Source organism: Schistocerca piceifrons, chromosome 2 (assembly GCF_021461385.2).
Source record: "Schistocerca piceifrons isolate TAMUIC-IGC-003096 chromosome 2, iqSchPice1.1, whole genome shotgun sequence".
NCBI classification, from domain to species: domain Eukaryota; kingdom Metazoa; phylum Arthropoda; class Insecta; order Orthoptera; family Acrididae; genus Schistocerca; species Schistocerca piceifrons.
Window position 1 is genome coordinate 732,567,064 of NC_060139.1, and position 21,991 is coordinate 732,589,054.

Genomic DNA, 21,991 nt, shown 5'->3' on the forward strand with positions numbered 1-21,991 from the left:
AGGGGATTGTTAAACAGAAGACAGGACAGGAAGTCAGCATACAAGATACCACAACAATTAAAATTAAAGACAATGCTGTGACTGATAATTCACAAGTTGCAAGTACTTTTAACAATCACTTTCTAAATGTGGCAGCAAAATAGGACTAAATGGTTCAGCTGAAGAAGCAAGAGAATATATTATAAATGTTTTTCCAAAAAACATTAAGCAACTAGAAGTAGTGCCAACATCCTTCAATGAAATTAATAGAATTCTAAAAAACAAAAGCTCATCTGGTGTTGATGGAATTTCAAACAGAATCCTGAAAACTGGTTGCAACTTAATAAGCAATGTGCTTAGTGATAGGTGCAATGCATCACTGGCATGGGGAATTTTCCCAGACAGGTTAAAATATGCAGTTGTTAAACCTCTTCGTAAGAAAAATGATAAGACAGATTTAAACAGTTACCACTGAATTCTCTAATGACACCTTTTTCCAAAATGTTCAAATAAGTAACATACTCAAGAGTAGTCTCCCACTTAAGTAGAAACAAGTTACTTAGCATATCTCAGTTTTGGTATGCAGAAGGTTTGCTCCACCGAGAATGCTCTCTATGCATTCACTTATCAAATAGTACAAGTCTTAAACAATAAAATATCACCAGTTAGTATTTTTGTGGTCTTTCCATAGCATTTGGTTCTATAGATCATGTTACTCTCTTAGAAAAATTCAAGTTTTATGGAACTTCTGGCAATATGCACAACCAGTTTGAAACATGAAACACATTCTGGTTTGAAACACACTCAACAAACAGAATGTAAAAGGTTGCACTGAATAATTTGAACAAGGCCAGAAGGGTAGAAAATTTTAGTGACTTTGACCCTCCACTTAACATTCAAAAAGCAGAATTGGTATTATTTGCAGGCTTTACTCGTGTGATGATAAATCCCATAAGAGAGAAAGTGTCAGACAAGATAGTACATGATATTTTCTAGATAATTATAAAATGGCCCTCAGAAAATTGACTCAGCCTAAATTCTGGAAAAAACATACTATATTCAGTTGTGTACAACAAATACAGACATTTCAACAATTGATGAAGTGTATGAGGTGTCTGTCAATATGGTAGAATGATCCAAATTTTTTGGTGTACATACTTATGAAAATTTGAAACATCTTCTTAAGCAGTTAAATTCCCCTACTTTCTCTCTTCATATAATTGCATATTTCCACTTAATAATGTCTTATGGAATTATTTTCTGGGGTAAATGATCATTTAGGAAGAAAGTATAGACTGCAAAAAAATGAGCACTAAGAATAATACGTGGTGTGCACACATGGATGTCATGTAGGTACCTCTTCAAGGAGCTAGACATTTTAACTGTGCCTTCACACTACATATATTTGCTGATGAAATTCACTGTAAATAATCCATCACAGTTTAATAAGAACAGTGATGTCCATACCTATAACAAAAGAGGGAAAAAATGACCTTTACTACCCACTATTAAAGCTCTCAGTGGCTCAGAAAGGAATAAAATAACAGCAATAAAAATCTTTCATCACTTTCCCAGTAATATAAAATTTCTGGCGTTTAGTAAAGCAAGTTTCAAGCCTAACTTAAAATTTGTTAGCACTTATCATGTAAACATATTCTGGAAACTGATTCGTTCCACATCATTTTGATAAAAGAACTGTTCAAATGATCTACGGCAATGTAGCTAACCACTTAACTAAACAACCACCACAACTATCATCAGTGCTCTGTGATCCCATCTATACATCTATGCCATCATTCAACAAGAATAGTACAATGACAATATATTTATCTCAGGCGTTTTAAGGCACAAAGACATCACTTAGCAAGCACTTACACAGAGATGTTCCTAAAGTCTCAGTTCTGAAACTGCACAGTGGCTTACTATGTTGATGAATGTCCAGACTGAGCAGTGAGACATGCCAACACCTACATCATCACACACACTGCACTAGACAGCACCATTATTATAAGCTGTAATAATACTCCCTAAAGCAATGCATGTAATTACAATGCAAAAACTACTTTTTAAGAGTGAAATTCCCTCTATGTAAGGAACAACTATCTATTTTCTAGTAACCATCCAACCCAATCACAAATCTAATTTGATATTCTGTATTCTATGCATTTGACAACAGCATGGAACTGTATCAAACACAGTACCAACATATACATTTATATCTAATGCCATCCAGAGTCATCAATGAACAGTGAGTTTCCCCACTATTAAGAACAACATGCTATGTGCTAGAAACTCTTCAATTCAGTCATAAATTCTGTGTGATACTCCATAATTTGCTCATGTGGTAATAACATTCAAGATGTAGAAGAGGCTATTCTGGCAGCCATTGAGGGAACAGGGTGCAACCAATTGCAGATTGTGGTGCACGTTTGAACAAACAATACTTATTGTCTGGGCCCCAAGATCATACTTGGATCATTACAGTGAGTTACAGAAAAGGTTGAGAAGACCAGCCTTGTGAAGAGAGTTTCAACGAAGTTCACTGTCCCCAAAACTGACCATGTCCTCCTGATTCTGAGTCAAGTGAAAGGACTGAACTAGAGACTTCAAAGATTCTGTGACAAGCTAGGCTATGACTTCTTGGACTTGCGCCATAGGGTTGACAACTGTGGAGTCCCCCTAAATGGGTCAGGTGTGCAGCGCACCTCAGGTGCTGCTGCCCAGGTAGCTGACTGTGTGGGGGATGGACACATGGGTTTCTCAGATTAGGTGACTCTCCATCCATTCCAGATAATGACTGTTGTAGGAGACACAGAAATATAAATGGAAGCTCCAACAGAGTGCCCCCCTTCCACAGGTGAGAGTATTAACATCCTAGTACTTAACTGCCAAAGCATTTTCCAAAAGTGCCAGAGTCTGAAGCGTTCTTGAAAAGTAGTGAAATCTGAAATTGACAGCAGTGAGATTTTAGGGGAAAATTTAAGAGTATACTGGAAGGATAAGCTAATGGAAAATGGAAATGGTGTACTTGTCACAGCAGGCAAGAAACTAAAATCTACCAAGATACAAATTTAAGCTATATGTGAGATTGTCTGGGAAGACTCAGTATCAGGGGTGAGGATAAAATGGTAATTAGATCCTCTTACCACTCATCAGACTCTTCATCTCCTGATGTAACTAAAAACTTTAAGAGAAAGCTTCAGTTCACTTGCAGATATTTTCCCCAATCGTACTGTAATCGTTGGTGGAGACTTTAATCACCCAACAATCAACTGGAAAAAGTTACAATTTTGTTAGTGCTGGGCATGATAAGACTTCCTGTGAAACATTACTAAATGCTTTCTCTGAAAACAACCAAGAACAGATAGCTCAGAACCACACTTATGACAGAAATATATTGGTTCAAATGATAATAAAAAAAATAAAAAAGAGACCTGACCTCTTTGAAGATCTCCACATCAAAACTGGTATCAGTAAAACATAATGTGATTGTGGCAATAATGATTACTTAAACACAAAGAGCAACTAAAACACACAGAAAGATCTATATGTTCAGTACACTAGATAAAAAAAATCAAGGAACTTGAAACTTTCAGCACAGGGCGAGATCATGTAGAGGAACTATGGCCCAAGTTTGAAAAAATAGTTGACCATGCACTGGATAGATATGTACCCAGTAGGACAGATTATAATGGGAGGGATCCTCCATGGTATACAGTCACTGTAAAGAAACTTCTAAAGAAACAAAGACTACTACATAATGGCTGTAGAACAAAGAATATGGCTATAGACAGAGTGATGCTGAACAAAACACATTTGGGTGTCAAGAGAACAATGTGTGAAGCCTTCAATGATTACAGTAGCAGAATATTGCCAAATGTTCTATCACAAAGCCCAAAGAAATTGTGGTCATATATAAAGGCTGTTAGTGGCATGGCACTGAAGTTAGTGTCCAACCATTCATGAGTGAGACAGAAACTGAAACTGAGGGTAGCAAAGCAAAATCTGATGCAGTTAATCCCTTTTTTAATGTTTCTTTAAAAAGGAAAAATTAGTACAATTGCCCCAATTCAATCATGCCACTGAAAGGTGAGAAAAATAAGTTTTAGTGTGACTGGTGTTGAGAAAAATCTGGAATCATTAAAACTGACAAAGCTCTAGGGCCCAGTGGAAACCCTGTCAGACTCTATAATGGGTGTGTGGCTGAGTTAGCCCGTCTTTTAACTATAATCTATCGTGGATCTCACAAACAAAGAACCATGCCCATTAGGTGGAAGAAAGCACATCTCACACCCATTTTACAAGAAGGATAGTAGAAGTGATCCACAAACTACCACCCAATATTCTTGACATAAATTTGTTGTAGAATCTTAGAATGTATCCTGAGCTCAAACATAATGAGATATCTTGAACAAAATGGCCTTCTTGAAGCCAACCAGCTCAGATTCTGAAAATATAGATCATGTGACACCCAATTCTCACTCTTCTCACATGACATACTGAAAGCTTTGGATCAAGGCAGTCAGGTAGATGTAGTATTTCTTGATTTCCAAAATGCATTTGACTCAGTAACACATCTATACTTATTGTCAAAAGTATGATCACATGGTGTATCAAGTGAAGTTTGTGACTGGACTGGGGATGCTGTTGATGTTGTATATTAATGATCTTATGGACAATAGTAATAGTAACCTCAGACTTTTCACAGTTATCTATAATGAAGTACCGCCTGAAAGAAATTGCATAAATTTTAAGGCAGATCTTGAAAAGATTTCAGAGTGGTGCAAATACTGGCAACTTGCTTCAAATGTTCAGAAACATAAAATTATGCACTTCACAAAATGGAAAAAAAATGTAGTGTCCTATGATTTTAACATCACTGAGTCACTGTTGGAATCTGCCAACTCATACAAATACCTGGGTGTAACACTTTGCAGGGATAAGATATGCAGTGATTCACACAGGGCCAGTTAGGGTAAAACAGGTTGTAGACTTTGGTTTATTGCTAGAACATTGTGAAAATTAAATCAATTGACAAAGGAGATTGCTTACATATCAGTTGTGCAACCCATTCTACAATACTGCTCAAGTGTGTGGGGCCGATACCAAATATAACAGCAAATATTGTACGTATACAGAGTGTGGCAGCATGAATTTTCACAGGTTTGTTTGATGCATGGGAAAGTGTCACAGAGATGCTTAAGAAACTGAACTGGCACACTCTTTAACATAGATGTAAACCATCCTAAATACCCTACTTTCAAATTTTCAAGAACTGGCTTTAAGTGATGACTCTATGAATATACTACAACATCCTTATGTATTGCTTCCATAGGGATCAGAGTATAACATTAGATTAATTACAGTATGCACAGAGGCATTTAAACAGTCATTTTTCCCGCACTTCTTAAGTGAATGAAATGGGAAAAACTGTAATAATAGGTAGAATGGGATGTACCCTCTGCCATGCACTTCACAGTGGTTTGCAGAGTGTAGGCATAAATGTAGATGTAGATGTCTCTGACGTGATCTGGAAATTCTAGTTTCAGGTCAGTACTAAACCTAACAAAGGCATCTTCTTAGTTGTCAGTAAAAAGTGCTTATTAAAGAGTTCTGTGATGCCACACATATGTTACCAACATCCCCTATACTCTTACAGCTATCTGCCCCTCTTCATCTCTACTAATACCCATCTTGTCCTTCACTAAACTATTAAAGCTATCTAGCACTCTTCATCTTTATTAATGCCCATATTTTTTTTCACTATATTCCAAACTGTCTTTATTTTTCTACCTAATGTGGCTGTCCTCATCTGGTAACACGTTGGCTGTAATGTCTGAATTAAACTACTAGTCTTTAAAAGCACAACACTATGAAGTTTGCATGCAACAAAAATCAAAATAGCATGGATACACAAATCATTAGCGTTTCATCACAGCCTTATAAGGTATGTAGCAGCACCACTATCTAAACTCTACATGCAAGGAAGGATTACACAACGAGTTTCGCATTCAGAAATGAAATTTTGATGTTCTCTGCATGTGAGACAATTTTCTTATGCATTGTACAAGGAGGACAAAAGCCTACAAGTACATGTCAGAATTCAAAGTGGCAGGATAATAGCCTACCCAGACTTAAGTTTATGCTCCTCACTTTGGCCAGGAACCCATGTTCTACATGCCAATATGGAATTCATGATTTCAGGGAGATCATACTCAATTCCATGCAGGATCTCAATTGTTCCTTGCAACTGGGACCAGAGAGGAGAGAGAGATTGTCTGCTTTGCCATGCAGAATTGTACTGTCATGTCACATACCTTGTGTCATGATACTGTTTTTTTGTAGCAAGACAAGTATCTACATGGACTGTGTGATGACATCAGGGAGCACAATGAACTATCAGCATGGTGACCATTGTTGTGACTTCCCTTGACCAGCAGCAGAGAGAGGCACACCAACAGTGATGTTTCCAACAACAACCATGAACACAGGAGCTGCAACATATCATCTTTACAAATGAGTTCTGGTTCTGCATTCACCATATCACAATGGATGCATTTATATGCAGAAGTTCCAAGGAGAATGAACATAGCCACAGTACATTTGTCATCTCCGTGCACGCCCAGAGCCTGCGTTATGGTATGAAGTGTCACTGGGTACACAATATGATCACTTCTGGTTCAAACGGCCAGTAATTTGACCAGCAGATGTTACATTCTGGGGTGTTAAGGCCAGAGGCTGCGTCCTATATTGTTGGAAATACCTCTTTAATGCAAGACTATACGTTGCCTGTGCTGTCCTGACTTACCTCAATACTGTTGCCCTGGTTTAGCACATTCTCCAAACCTCCCCTCCACTGAAAACCTCCAGTCATGGTTTTCTGAGAGACTGGCACATCACCATTTGCCAGCCACTACAACTGATGAACTCGAGTATACAGTTGCAGCAGAATGAAAGGTGTACTCATTTCTGTCATACAGTCTCAGTTTGATTCAACTCAGTTAGAGTCAATGTTTCTGCAAGATAACATATCTTGTCACATAGCAAGATGAAGACTTCTCATTTGTTATGTTTCTTCTGCTCCCATAAGCAACCTTTTTATTCTAATTTTTATCTTATTTTCTATACATCTGTGTATTGGGATGTAACTCTTACATAAAAATCTCACGTTCTTACTTAAAGTGGATTTCACTTGAATTTATCATTAAGATAACCATTTCAGTTGTTTGGGTCACATTGGTGTAATGAATTTACATTGAGATACACATAATTAGAAAATACAATTAACTGATGTGAGTACTACAGTTCACAAGGCACAAAAGGCTATGAGGTAATTAGTATATTTAAGAAAGATCACCAATACCTATAGAAAGTCTGGCAGTCCTGCTTTCCTGCAAAGTACTTTGAATTTTCAAAAACTAATTACCAGAAATTGAAGAGATATTTATCATTCAAGTTCATTAGCAGCCCCATTCTCCACTGCAGATTTCATCATAGCACTGTTACATTCCAAACTTTGAATATCTACTTTTGTTACTTCAATTTCTCAGTAGAAAATGGCACAGAGCATTGTTCAATTAACTCACTCATTAATAATTTCATGTATTTTACCCTAATTTGCAATATGGTGGTCACACTTTTAAACCACGGGATCCACATCACATAAGAATAAGAGTCAATGTATTTTTCTACATTTCTGACCAGCAACATTTTCTATGAGCCAAAATCACATTAATTCTTGCAGTTCATTCAAAATTGTAAAATGGGTAGGCCCATATGTTCCCATGATTGGTTTGACTACACTGCATGTTTTGCTCATGATGATGATGTTTGGTTTGTGGGCGCTCAACTGCGCAGTCATCAGCACCCAAAGTTTCGCTGAGAAGTCCTTACACATCCTCCGCACAGTTTCTACCACTGCCTGTGTGATTTTCATATTTTTGCAGCCCTGAAGAAAGACATTCATGTCCATCAATTTGGTTGGCCTGGGTACAATCATGGTTCTGTAAGCAACTGCAAACATTTTTGCATGAAGACATTGATCTTTCTATCCCACATAAATATTTAACAGTTATGGTGATTACCTTTGAAATAACAAACAGTTTGCTTACTTCTTACCCATCCATCTCATTTTCATTTGACTCCTCTTATAGTAATGTTTACAGATTTTTGAGTGATTACACTACCTCAAATTAAGGAACATTTTAACTGAACTGTGTCATAATAGATAAGAAGTGAAGAATATCATTGTCATCAAAATGAGTGATGTTCATTATGGACTGAATTAATCTAATTAGTGCATTGTATTCTTCTCTGATAAACTATTATAGTATTGTTTGTCAACTGTCATGTTTTCGTGTAAACGTGAAAGGTGTTTTTTGCCACAATTAAATATTCAAATTCACCATTACACTGTTTATAGGTAACTGTAGGTACTGATCTGGTTCAGTGCACAAATATATTTTCATAGTGCACAAACTAGTCACCATTCTCAATAACTGAACTTAGTGAAGAATAAATGTGTGTGTTAGTGCAATTTAAATTATGGTGCTGTGTACATTTTTGAGCAAACAACATCCCACAATATTTTTTTTAATTTCAACTTCAAGGTGACCAACAACACTTCAACTGAGAGGAGACTACAAGAATTAGATCAGTAACACTGCACTCCATTTACTAAAATTTGCACACATCGCTTACAAATTTAATCACGTAAGTATTCCATCTACTATACTGTATACACACAGTAAGTAAAACTGTGTTACTTACTATTCTTGCTGACATAGCAATTTTGGTAGACGTTAGTGTACAATATTCAATATTCTGTGGCATTTGTCGAAAGAGCACAGTATCAAAATTGAAGTTATTCCTGAATGACAAATACAGTTTCCTTTTTGTCCCACAAGATACGTTTATTCTTTAAGTAATCAATGGTTTTTACAGACATCAGTCAATCTCAATTACTTCTGAGTGAAAATTATTTTCAAATATTGGGAGAACATTATTATTAAATGTATTGCAGTTTTCATTCATGTAATGAGCACTGTAAATATCTCTCCAGTTTACCTTTCTGACCAGTTTATTAAGATGCTCAACCTTTAGTCCATGAAGTACCCTGTCAACTTAGATTTAATAGATTGTCTAATTGTATCTATGCTTAACATAACAGGCTGCAGGAACTGATGGACCATGGGCTATTGGTTTTGTGATGTGATCCATATCCCTGGATCTATAAAGATATCATTGCTCAGTGATTTGGCACAGTCAGCTATTCTAGTTGGATGTAAACTTAATCAGCATCACTAGCTGCCACTATTTATTTATTTTGCTGTTAAACAAGCCAACAAAGCTTCAATGTGAATTATAAATAGGTTAAAATTTCCTACAGATTACTGATGTAAATTATTATAATAATATATTTGTTGCAAAATTCTACTTCAGTAGCACATGCTTTCAGTTGCTGCTATAGGTAAAATTTATCAGCAGCTATATTCTTAAATGTTTGGATATTTCTTATAAAAGGCAACTCTTTCTTTCTCCTTACCTATGCTATGGAAGTAGATACCTAATTTAAATCCTGTAACATTTAACATATCCATACCATTGGTCACATGATGTTCAGTGTGTCACATTATGTCAATTGTGTTTGATGACTATAATTTATCAATGAAGTAAGTAGTTCATTAATTTTACTCATCAGTCCTCAAAATTTGTGATTTAATAAGAAAAGTGAACATTTTACACTGATCAAGTTAGTCTTGGGTGGAGAAAATTTGCAACCGACTGCATTTATCAAGAATGTATGAGGGCCATTCTAATAGTAAAGAACATTTATTTCTCCAGATATTTTTATCCAAGATAATGAGAGTAAACTTATTTTACAAGGTGTTTCAATATCTTAGCTATTTTTTACTTACTGGTAGTCACTGTCCAAATTTAAACTTTTGTCATACTGCTGCACAAGCTTACTTATGCCTTCGGTTACTACTAAGTTGTTGAAACAGTCACAAATGTCCTCTTTCAGTGTGTTGTCATTTCCATAGTGCTGTGGCATCAATAGGTCACATCGACCATGTAAAGCACAATCTTTGAACTCTAACTGCTCTGATGAGCCACCATTTTAATGTCCCAGCCAGCCTTTGTACCTTGTAAAGTGCACAAGTGTATCTTTCTTTGTACTGAAATATATGTATTCCTGTTTCCCATATTGGTGACCCCGAAGTTTCTATGTCTTCCGCAACTTCCACGCCGGCTGTGTGGAATCAACAGGTTTTACGTTCGATGCCATGGCTGCCTCACCCAATAGTTTATACGAGGATTTGGAGGCTCAGCTTCTACCATCAGGCCACTCCAATCGCCTCCCAGCAGTTGTTTCACCACTAACGCACAGTGATTCACAATCTCCAATGAAGTTAACCTCAAACTTTCCAGCTCTACAAAGGCTGAGTGTAGCGCCGTTACCTCAAACAGTGAACTCAGGTTTCGTGTCGCTGGACTGCGCACATCAACATGTGAAAGATGAAGTGGACGATTTCCAGAATCGTGTAACGATCGATCACTCATGTAGTGTCCAAAGGGACCCAAATTCGCACACGTGCTTTGATCCTCTATGCTCCGCAACATCAGTTACATTAGTGCTGTGTGCAATGCTGCCATTCATGCAAAATGCACACATGGTCAGCTGCTATCAAGCTATTCCAGTTTTGCCTTCCTCACAATTTAATAATGGACATTTTTACACATCAAGTTCGCCAGGCTCAACCACCAGATCTGTCGCTCAGTTTCTCAACCACATGGGTTCTAGCACACCTGACGGCACTTCACCATCCAGGAACGTTGTACCACGACAATGTGACGGCCAGCAGGTTTCACCAGTGATTTATGGTCCTACCATGGGATGCATTCCCAATGTGTACAGAAAACTCTCATTGTTGCCACACCAAGTACCAAACCACCTCCCCCCTACCCTGCCTCACTCTCGGGGGGGCCCGATTCCGACCATACAGTCATTCACTCCTTCTGCAGTACCATCTGCACCTGCCGCGCCAGCCTTCCATGTCATTTCTGAGGTGGACAATTTAAGAACTGTGCCTTTAACCTCCAGTCCAGTTTATGGGCCTACCTCATGCGCCACTCCATCCATTCGTTCCCACGGTACCGACCATGACTGCCATGTCATGCTTCCGTGACTCATCAGGGACATTGCAACCGGCCGTTGTTCGGGACGTGTTCTCTAGTAACACGCCCATGCCAGTAGTGCTGGGTTACTGGACAGCCTATGCTACCACAGGAGAGCAGGCCTTCCAAGAAACACCAAAGCCGCCCCCTCCTTTATACGAGGACAACCCTGTTTCAAGGTTCGCGCTTCTGGAGCACCTTTTTGAGTTACATCAGGTGACCGATGACAACTCTAAATTTATAAGTCTCATTGTGCACCTCCATGACCACTCAAATTTAATTTGTGACCCCCTCCTTTCACCACCGCCGCCACCAAAATACGAGTTTGCCAAGAAGACAATATTGGACCAACTCACCTGGTCACCACAGGAATTAATAATCAAGATCCTGTACAATGAACACCTGGGGGATCACACTCCGTCACAACTCTGGCGCCGCCCTTGGCTACTTGTGAGTGAATACATGATGCCGAGCGTTACCCTGTGGGTGGTATGGTCTGCCAAGTTACGTACCGACCTGCAGATACACCTGTTACTGCACTCCTTTGAGTCTATCAGCACTCGTCTTTGCATTGCAGATCAGCTGTATGCACTACTGCGACAAAAACAACCAGCATACCTCTCACCACTGGTTGGTACTACATCACCTGTTTACCGGCCGTCTGCGGGTAGAGGCAGGGCTCCTTCTGCCTCCATGCCATCTACACCACTGGGCAGTACTCGCCTGCTCTCTCCTTTTTCTGAGCACTCAAGAATCGCAGATGCACCATACGTCCCTGTTTACATTCTGGAACAGATGAACGAGGACAAACCTCCTCCGCTGTTACAATCACCGCCACCGGCTCATCTGTACTGTTGGTACCACAAGATTTTCGGGGATGAGGCCAAGAAGTGCAGATTACCTTGACAGCATCCAAACGCCGACCGTAGGATCTAAAAGACACTGAGTCCTGCGGGGAACTTCACAGGCATCCTCAAACATTGCACTCCATCCACTCGTCCTCTCGGCCGAGTGGTCGTTTATATGTGACTGACATTTTGTCGTGGCTTGTTTTCCTAGTCGACACAGTCGCTGATGTGTCCATCATACCAACATCGTTGGCTCCTCCCGCTTTTTCACAGACAAAGTTGCTTCTACACTTTCAACCAATCAACATTACAAACTGTCGGCTCTGCTAAAGTTATGGTGCATCTTTCTCCTTATCTACATTTCCCATGGACTTTTTACATCGCCAACATTGATGAACCAGTTCTTGGTATGGATTTCTTGTCCCATTACAAACTCTCCCCGAACATAGTCCAAGGTTCAGTGCTACACCACCCTTCTGATGCTCAAATACCGTGCTCAGGCACTTGTGCTTGTCTTTCCGTTTCCGTCGCAACATGTGATTTGGTTCACAAGTGCTCCAGCCTCGCAAATAAAATTGTGACCTGTGTCACTAATCTACTGTCAGATTACGACGCAGTGGCGCAAATATGTCGGCAAAACAACGAGTTGAAACAACACATTGCTCACACTTTCGATGAGCTAACCACGGCTCATACCTCGCTGCTGCAACTGCAATCTACAGTTCCTTCACCTGATCGACCTTCATCAGCAGACACCAGCAAGGACACTCATCAGGTTAGTTCAAAAACATTCATTGCATGTGACGATTCGCGTTGAGTGATCTCTGCACCCACCACACGCCCACTACGTGCAGTGCCATCTGTTTCAGTGCTTCTAATGACAGTTGCACGCATGATGCGAACATGCCCCCATGCAGGCAGCCACCCCACATGTTGGTAAACATTCCCCCTCTCTCGTGTGCCAACTACGTGATTCGGCGGCCATTGCCGTTCCCCGCACAACGCCAACGCCTCTCTCGCCCACCCCGGTTACTCAAGGCAAAGCTAATAACAGACAGTCACTGCGCGCCCCAATCCACTCCATGCTGCACGTGCAGCCAACCTCTCCAAACAAGTGCACGCTGCTCTCATGTAATAGGCAAGTGACTTTCGTGATGCCTTTTTACACTTGCGCTAACGGCTACACCTCATCGCGCCCCACTCGTCCCAAAACTTCACGTCAGGAAGTTACTCAGCCTCGAGTGCAGTTCTCAGTCCCTTCCATCACTGACGGAATTACACACAAGATAATTACCACTGCCGGCCCTCCTATTAGGCACAAGGTTAGACGCCTCAACCCAATTAAGTTGCACATGGCCCGGCAGCAAATTAATGAACTTCTTGAGGCAGGCATTCTACAGCCATTGGACAGCAATTGGTCTTCACCGATTCACCTCGTCACCAAACACAACGGTTCTTTTCGAATGTATGGTGATTACAGATGCTTAAACCCTCGTACCATCATGGACAATTACCCCGTGCCAAACATAAACGACTTCATCCATATGTTATCGGGTGCCACAATTTAGCGTGATTCACTGTAAACGTGCCCATCACCAGATTCCCGTAGCACCAGAAGACATTCCAAAGACTGCTATCATCACGCCGCTTGGTTTGTTCCAATACAACTTCATGCCATTTGGCTTAAAGAATGCGGCACAAACGTGGCAATGTTTCATTGACTCAATCTTACGACAGTTCGAGTTCTGCTTTGCATACCTGGATGACATTCCCATTTTCAGCAAGTCGACTGAGGACCACAAAGATCATTTATCCCAGGTCCTCCAGACCTTGAACTCCAACGGTATCAAGGTCAATGAAGATAAATTCCAATTGTGCCAGTCTTCTGTGACATTTTTGGGTTACACCATCTCTGCAGACGGAATACAGCCTCCCACATCCCGCGTGCAGGCTATCACGTCATTGCCACCTCCGCCTACGTACAATGAACTCTGACATTTCCTGGGTACTGTAAATTGCTACTGCCGTCATCTACCTTCTTCTGCCGCTGTGAAGGCTTGCTGACAGACTCGCTGTCCGGCAAACAGACTTCGTGCCTTAAGACAGTCCGTTGTACTGAACCTATGATAGAGGCCTTCAGGGCTCTAAAGATAGTGTTAGCTCACGCCGTTGTACTCGCCCACCCTGATCCATCTGCCGAGTTGTTCATCACTACAGACACCAGCGACATCACGGTCGAGGCAGTATTACAGCAACACAAAGGCGACACGGTTTCACCCCTTCATTTCTTCTCTAAAAACTGTCTACAGCACAGAAGAAATATTCTGCTTTTGATAGAGAACTTCTGGCAGTCTATGAAGCCTTCAAACACTTTCGCCCTGACATTGATGATTTCTTTTTGCGGATCAATACTGTCTCACGCATCGTCAATTTATCCGACCTCGCCACTCTCCAGGCCTCTGACGGGGAATCTCAACCTCTCCTCACATATCCTCAGACATCGTTTGTGTTTACCAAAGCCAAGTTCCCCGGCGTTTCGGATGAAGTGTGATGCGACTCTTCTACTGGCACTCCGTGGCCATTGCTCCCTCCCATGTTGCGCCAACAAGCCTTCGACACCTTGCATAACCACGCCCACCCTGGCATCTGAGCAACCACATGCCTCATCACCGAGCATTTTGTTTGGAAAAATGTTAAGCAGGACTGTCAAACCTGGGAAAGCAGCTGCATTTACTGCCAACGCAGACACCACACCTCCCCCCCCCCCCCCCCCCCCCGGCAAGTTTGACATTCTGCAAGGACATTTTCGTCATGTACATATTGACCTTATCGGGTATCTGCCACCGTCAAAGGGCCACATATATATCCTCTCGACCACATGTCTCGTTGGGTTTAAGCTGTTCCTTAACCCAACACCACAGCAGAAACCATGGCCAAGGGATTTGTCTCATCATGGATCACTAGGCTCAGTTGCCCGTCCACTATCACCACTGACCAGGGTCGACAGTTTGAGTCTGCACTTAACATGTTTCTATGTAACCTTTGCGATATCAAAAAAATTCATACAACAGTCTACCACACACAAAGCAATGTTAGTGGAAGGATGGCACCACACCCTTAAAACAGCACTCAAGTGCCAAGACTGCCTCTGGTCGGAGGCGTTTCCTTGGGTGTTACTCAGTCTCCGTTTGACCTTTAAACCTGGCTTACAGGAAACCATGTCTGAATTTGTTTCCGGCGAGAACCCATTTCTACCTGGGAAAATTATCCTGCCTCAAGCACCCAAGGATTTCCCCACCTGCCCAGACTTTATTAGTAGAATGCGCACCCTCTGGCTCCTACCCTTGTAACCGCCCCCGGTGTAAAACCTGTCCAATGCACCCTCCCACCACCACCTACTCCAGTCCTGTAACCCGGAAGGTGTACACGATCAAAGGCAGAGCCACGTGTGAAAGCACCCACATGATTTACCAACTGACCTGCCTACACTGTGAAGCTTTCTATGTGGGAATGACCAGCAACAAACTGTCATTCACATGAATGGACACAGGCAGACAGTGTTTGTTGGTAATGAGGATCACCCTGTGGCTAAACATGCCTTGGTGCACGGCCAGCACATCTTGGCACAGTGTTACACCGTCCGGGTTATCTGGATACTTCCCACTAACACCAACCTGTCAGAACTCCGGAGATGGGAACTTGCCCTTCAGTATATCCTCTCTTCTCGTTATGCGCCAGGCCTCAACCTCCGCTAATTTCAGGTTGCCGCCGCTCATACCTCACCTGTCTTTCAACAACATCTTTGCCTCTGTACTTTCGCCTCGACTGACATCTCGGCCCAAATTCTTTGCCTTTACAAATGTCTGCTTGTGTCTGTGAATGTGCGGATGGATATGTGTGTGTGTGCGAGTGTATACCTGTCCTTTTTTCCCCCTAAGGTAAGTCTTTCCACTCCCGGGATTGGAATGACTCCTTACCCTCTCCCTTAAAACCCACATCCTTTCGTCTTTCCCTCTCCTTCCCTCTTTCCTGACGAAGCAACCATTGGTTGCAAAAGCTTTGTGTGTATATATATGTGTTTGTTTGTGTTTCTATCGACCTGCCAGCGCTTTCGTATGGTAAGTCACATCATCTTTGTTTTTAAATATATTTTTCCCACGTGGAATGTTTCCCTCTATTATATTCATATCATTAATTTAGATAATTTTATGTATTCTTTAACCTCCACTATGGATCTTTGCTCCATCCATCTACCCCAATACAGAAATATTTTCCTATCCCTAGCCAGAGCCCAGTCCCACATACTGTTCCTACATTGTTTCATTGCTCATGGAATCCCACCATCAAATTCTTCCACAATGACCTGGTTTATTACCAGCTGGTACTTGCCTAGCACTGTCAATGATATCTCCCTCATACTAACATCCCCAACGTCCATGACTTTGCTGCTATTTAACACTATCTTTCCCACAGCCTGACTGTCTCCAGACATCCAACCTCCTTCCCACTGTGACCAGTGACCAACTACAACTCCACCCATAATTACTTCTCCTTCGAAGGCATTACTTACAAACAAATCTGTGGTACAATAATGGACATCTGCATATCACCATCCTATCTGACCCATTCACAAGCCAGCTACAGAAATCGTTTCTAATCATCAACCTGGTCCTCCTCAGCCCAACAAGCCACCTTCCTCGATATCAACCTCCATTTCAAGGATGGCTACGTCAGTGCCTCCATCCACATCAAACATACCAACCATCAACATACATCCTGTTCGATAACTGCCACCCATTTCACACCAAGAAGTCCCTTCCACACTGTCTAGCCACCCATAGTTGTTACATCTGTAGTGATGAGCATTCTCCCTCCAAATACGCCAAGGGTCTCACTGAGGCCTTCACAGACTGAAATAACCTTACCAACCTTGTCCAGAGATAGATCTACAATACCTTATCTCACCAGTCATCTACCATCCCCCATACATCACAGCCCAGCCACAAAGAAGCTGTCCTCTTGTGACTCAGTACCACCCAGAAATGAAGCAACTGACTGACATTCTCCACCAGGGTTTTGACTATATCCCATCCTGCCCTGAAATATGATATATCCTCCCCCTCACTCCCACAGTGGTATTCCATCACCTGCCCAATATAAGCAATATCCTTGTCCATCCTTAATTTACTACTGCCCCTAACCTCTTTACTCATAGCTCATATCCCTGCAATACAATCAGGTGTCAGACTTGCCCCATGCATCCTCCCACTACCACGTATTCCAATCCTGGCACTGCCTTCCTCTAACCCAACAAAGGCAGGGCCAAGTGTGAAAGCATACATGTGACCTACAAACTTAGCTCCAACCACTGTGCTGCATTCTACATGGCCCTGATAACTAACAAGCTCTTCATCCACATGAGTGGCCACCACAAAACTGTGGCAGAGAAACACATGGACCACACAGTTGCTTAAAATATTGTCCAAAATTATGTCTTTCACTTTAATGACTGCTTCACAGCCTGTAACATCTGGATTCTCCCCCTCTAACACCAGCTCTTCATAATTGATCAGGTGGGAACTCCCCAACATATCCTTCATTCCCATTGTAATGAATTTCGTGAATTGGCTGGATCTCTTCATATTATAGTCTTAGTGTCAACTTTGTCATGAATTTTGCCTATGTTACTGTTTTTGTTACATTGTTACTCCACTGATATGTGAGTATGCTGGTGAATACATTTACAGCTATAGGAAAATAGTTGTGGTGGACTGTTAATATTGGCTGTCTTAAATTACCTTAACCAGAGTTATATGGACAGCTGAGAAAGAAAACACCATCTGGAGAAGTGGGGTTTCCCATTATGTTCATAGACATTGATGTATGTTGCAGAAAGCACAATTTTTCTTCTCATCCCGTATGGTAAGTCTCCTCTGACCTGCAGTTCTGGGTGACTTTCCCAAAATTTACCCCTTTTCCTAGACCTCTCCAGTCCTTTTCCTTCACCTTTCTTCCTTCCCCTTCAACCCTTCTACCTGAAGAAGGAACCACTGGCTCCAAAAGCCTACCAATCACAACAGTCTTTTATGTGTGTGTTCTGCCACCACTTTTGAGTAGATTTTTTTTACCTACCCAATTAAAATTTCTTATCAATAATTGATTGTTTTCATTGTTATAGAAAGCATAATTTAAGTTACAGGGGGCCGCTGCTGATTAAATGATCTGTGAATTCAATAACTAGTTGACAGCAGTGTGCTGCTGACAACCAGGCAAGAACAAGGCAGCCAGTAAAGAGTCCATAATCTCACTGATGCAGGTTGAAATTACGAAAAAGAAAAATGTTTAAAAGAAAGTTATATTCTGACATGACTTTTTAACAATGTACACTGTGCCAACAGGATACTGCTGCTGTTCTTGAATGCAATGACTGTATTTGAGGGCTAGTTAGAAATGCTAAGTGATACCTGACTGCATTTAGTATGAGGAAATACAGTAGTGTTGATTTTCATTTCTGCTGAAAGTTATTTTTAGGTTTCACTCTTGATGTTTTACTCTGTTGAACTGCAGTGATGTCCTATGGCTGAAATGGAAAGTTGGCTTAATTAGAGTTAGTCTGTGTCGGGGAATGAAAGCTTTGTTTCATAAATGTCAGTTCATTTATTCTGTGCAACTGAGTTATGCTTACATCGTGATTTTTACTCAAGAATCGAAACACTGCTGTTCACCTTCAACAATTTCTGAGCATTCAGGCAAAGTTTTTAATTCAGGATTCAGTTACTATTATGAGATAGCAAATATTACAGATTTCATTATTCAGACCCCATATTTGTGTTGCATCTTCCTAGGCCATAACTGGTACTCAGTGCATGTAAGATCCTAAGGGCTAATTTGTTGACAATTGCATCCTCCCAAGTGTAGTAAGTGCCTAAAAGATATAAGAGGTCCACCACCATCTAGTTAAGCCAATTTTTTACCGTAATATTAAGTAACTTTAATAACCAGAGTGTTAAGTGATAAGAAGAAATACTATTACATTTTTCCTTCCACATACAATGATGGGCTTGTACTATAAGACAGAAGTTATCTGCCACACAGACTTGAAAGTATGACATTAGCAATGACTAGCAGCCACTAGGTTGCATCATCATCATTCCAAGAGCTGCCACTAGATCCATCTGCCATCATGATGTAGAGAATAAGTTATGCCACACAATAAGCTTGTTTAATAGAATATGAATGTTTTTAGACTGAATACACAGCAAAGGTCACAACTGTCACAATAGCTGTAACTACATCGTTTAGATTGTGGTAATTGATTACTGATCTGCTTTCACTACCATATTTCGTCAGGAAACTGATCAATAGCGTTCTTGCACAAAGTCTGTTGTAACAAGATAGTCTGTATTAGACAGTTGTCAAGATTTTCTGACTGATTATTTGAAATACTAACTAATTAATTATTTATGTAACTGTAATTGTTTGGAAAAGAACTGGCTTATGCATTATTTGCGATCCATCGTATTTGTACTTAAAATAAATGCAGTGCATGATACCTAGCTTCATCTCAATAAGAAAAATACATAAAAACATAGTGTTTGTTTTCCTTGTTTGAATGAAATAAACTAATTTTAACAACATTTAAATTCTTCTCTCTGAAAATAATTTGAGAGATTAGTTATATTTAATACCTCATAAGTGATATGAAAACTTGGAATCAGGTATCAGCAAATGCTACTACATGGGTTGGATAAAAAGTAGAGGCAACTTGGTTATAACTCATACCAAACTTTTGACAGACATTCAGCCCTCAGTGTAATTGCCCTACATCTTGATCACCTTCCTCCACAGTGATGGAAGGCATTGCACACTGACAATGCATCTGTGCTGGCATAAGCTGTTGCCAGCACACCAGTTGGCAAAGATGTAGTGCAAAGATTGATAGCAGGCACTGGATCAAGTGCACTTATCACAAGAGAGGCCAAAGACACACCAGCTAGCAACACACCACCAACATCCTCTCAACAGCAAGTATTTAGGCCACTGCCACTGACTGGAGGGCCTCACTCAGTCACTAATTCGCATTCGAGCTCATATCACTGGCTACAACGGTACATAACGAGCAGATTAATTGTAATAGCAATATACTGATATTGTAAGCAAGAGGACTATTGTGCATGGCTTGTACCACAACACATGAACTTGATTAAAGTTAAGTAGCAGCTATCTGTTCATGTAAATAAAGAACCAAGTTAATCCATGTTTGCATTTGTGTTTTAGAATGAGTATACCGGCTACCAATAACCACATCCTGTTCCTTGCTTCCATGATACAAGACTCTACAGATAATTCAGTGGCAATCAAAATTAATTAATTTGGCTGAAGATTTTGCTTTCTTCTCTTTTGTTTTAGCTTGAAAGGGTGTTAATATTCAAGTGTTTCTAATTTTTTATTGTGTATTTGCATGTATTCCAGGAGGGGAGCTGCAAAACTAATCAAATTTCTCTTTTCAGTGGCTTTGCTTGCTTTTTGATATAACATATTTGTGTACACCATGAATTCACTGCCCCCTCCACCCCCTGCCCCCGTGCCTCAGCCACAGATGCCAAATGTGATGGATCTAACACGAGCTTTTCAGTTTCAAACCAACAAATAACTGCCCTACTGATAACGGTACAGCAGCTACTAGCTGCACAAGCTGCATTGGCTGCACAACTGACCAACCAACCAGCCCATCAAGTGCTGCCAAAAAGTATACTTATGTTCCAGCAATTTAAGGACCCAGAAGAGGAATGGACTGAATGCCTGACTCAGTTCCAAACACATTGTCAAGTTCGTCATGTTCATGGTACTGTAAAGTTAGAAGACTTCCTTTTCATTGTGGGGTCCCCTGCATTCAGGCTAATACAAAAACAATTCCCAAGTGTGTCTTCCAACAAACTCAGCTATGACCAAGTAATTGCTCCATTAACCAAGTATTATGACCAGAAAGTCCAAGTAGCAGCAGTTAGACATCAGTTCTTCTGCTAGCAGAAAAAGCCAGAATGGATGTACCATCAGTGATACACAGAATTAATGGGACATGACTAGGAAGTGTAAATTTAAGTGTAATTGTGGCAACTTTTACAGTGATCTCATGATATGCAATACAATAACATTCAATATCCCAGATGGCAAAATATGGGAACAGATCTTGAAGTACTCTGATACATCACTTCCCCAAGTATTGAAAATCTTAGAGCAATATGATTCGGGTGCCATAGCAGCCGATAAGTTTGACCATGCCACAATTTGTCAGGTTGAGTCGCCCCTTGCTCATGACTGCCCCAAGCAGCCATAACAACGAGCCCATACACAGCCACATGGACAATCACGTAGATGTGTAAACAGGCCTGTGAATTTAGTGAAATCTTGCATTAGACGTTTTGCTCGCCATAAAAGAGAGGATTGCCTATCACATAACACAATGTGACACATGTGTGGAAAAAAAGGCTGTGTCCAAGCAGTTTGTTTGCAACGGAACAAAAATGCCAATTTTGCCCACTCCCAGAAAAAAAAGAAAAAAAAAAAAAAAACAGGCAAGTTTTCAAAACCCACAACAGTTTCTGACTAAGGTAAGATTAAGGTTGTGCAACGACATTCTAATAAACTATATTTCTCATCTCAAACTGCTGGCCATTGTGTGAACTTTCAGTTAGACAAAGGTGTCGCAATAACTTTGCTTAATCATACCATGTATGTGCAGTTAGGCTCACTATGCCTTTCTAAATCTAGCTAGCACCTTACTACTTACAATGAACAGGAAATTCCAGTACTTGAACAGTGTAGCTTGCCTGCCACTTACAAATCTAACACTAGGACAGTGAATTTTACTATGCTAAAATCAAGAGACAGTGAGAACATATTTGGTTTATATGCCTTTGATTTGTTTTGACTTACCATCCAAGACAATATACTTTCAGTATCTGTTTTTGCACCAAAATACACTG

General features: G+C 40.6%; 1 protein-coding gene across 2 annotated transcripts in view; it reads right to left on the reverse strand.

The window, feature by feature from the left end:
* Positions 1–7,704: 7,704 nt before the first annotated feature.
* The window catches only part of LOC124777387 (pseudouridine-5'-phosphate glycosidase-like), a 143,611-nt gene continuing 129,324 nt past the window's right edge, over positions 7,705–21,991 (reverse strand). The window contains exon 10 of one of the 2 annotated variants that reach the window (XM_047252778.1): positions 7,705–7,927. In XM_047252778.1, coding sequence (XP_047108734.1) covers positions 7,706–7,927 — 222 coding nt within the window. In that variant the 3' untranslated portion in view covers position 7,705. Of the gene's footprint in view, positions 7,928–18,346; positions 18,586–21,991 lie in introns of those variants that run through there. The other variant, XM_047252779.1, reaches the window with a different exon arrangement.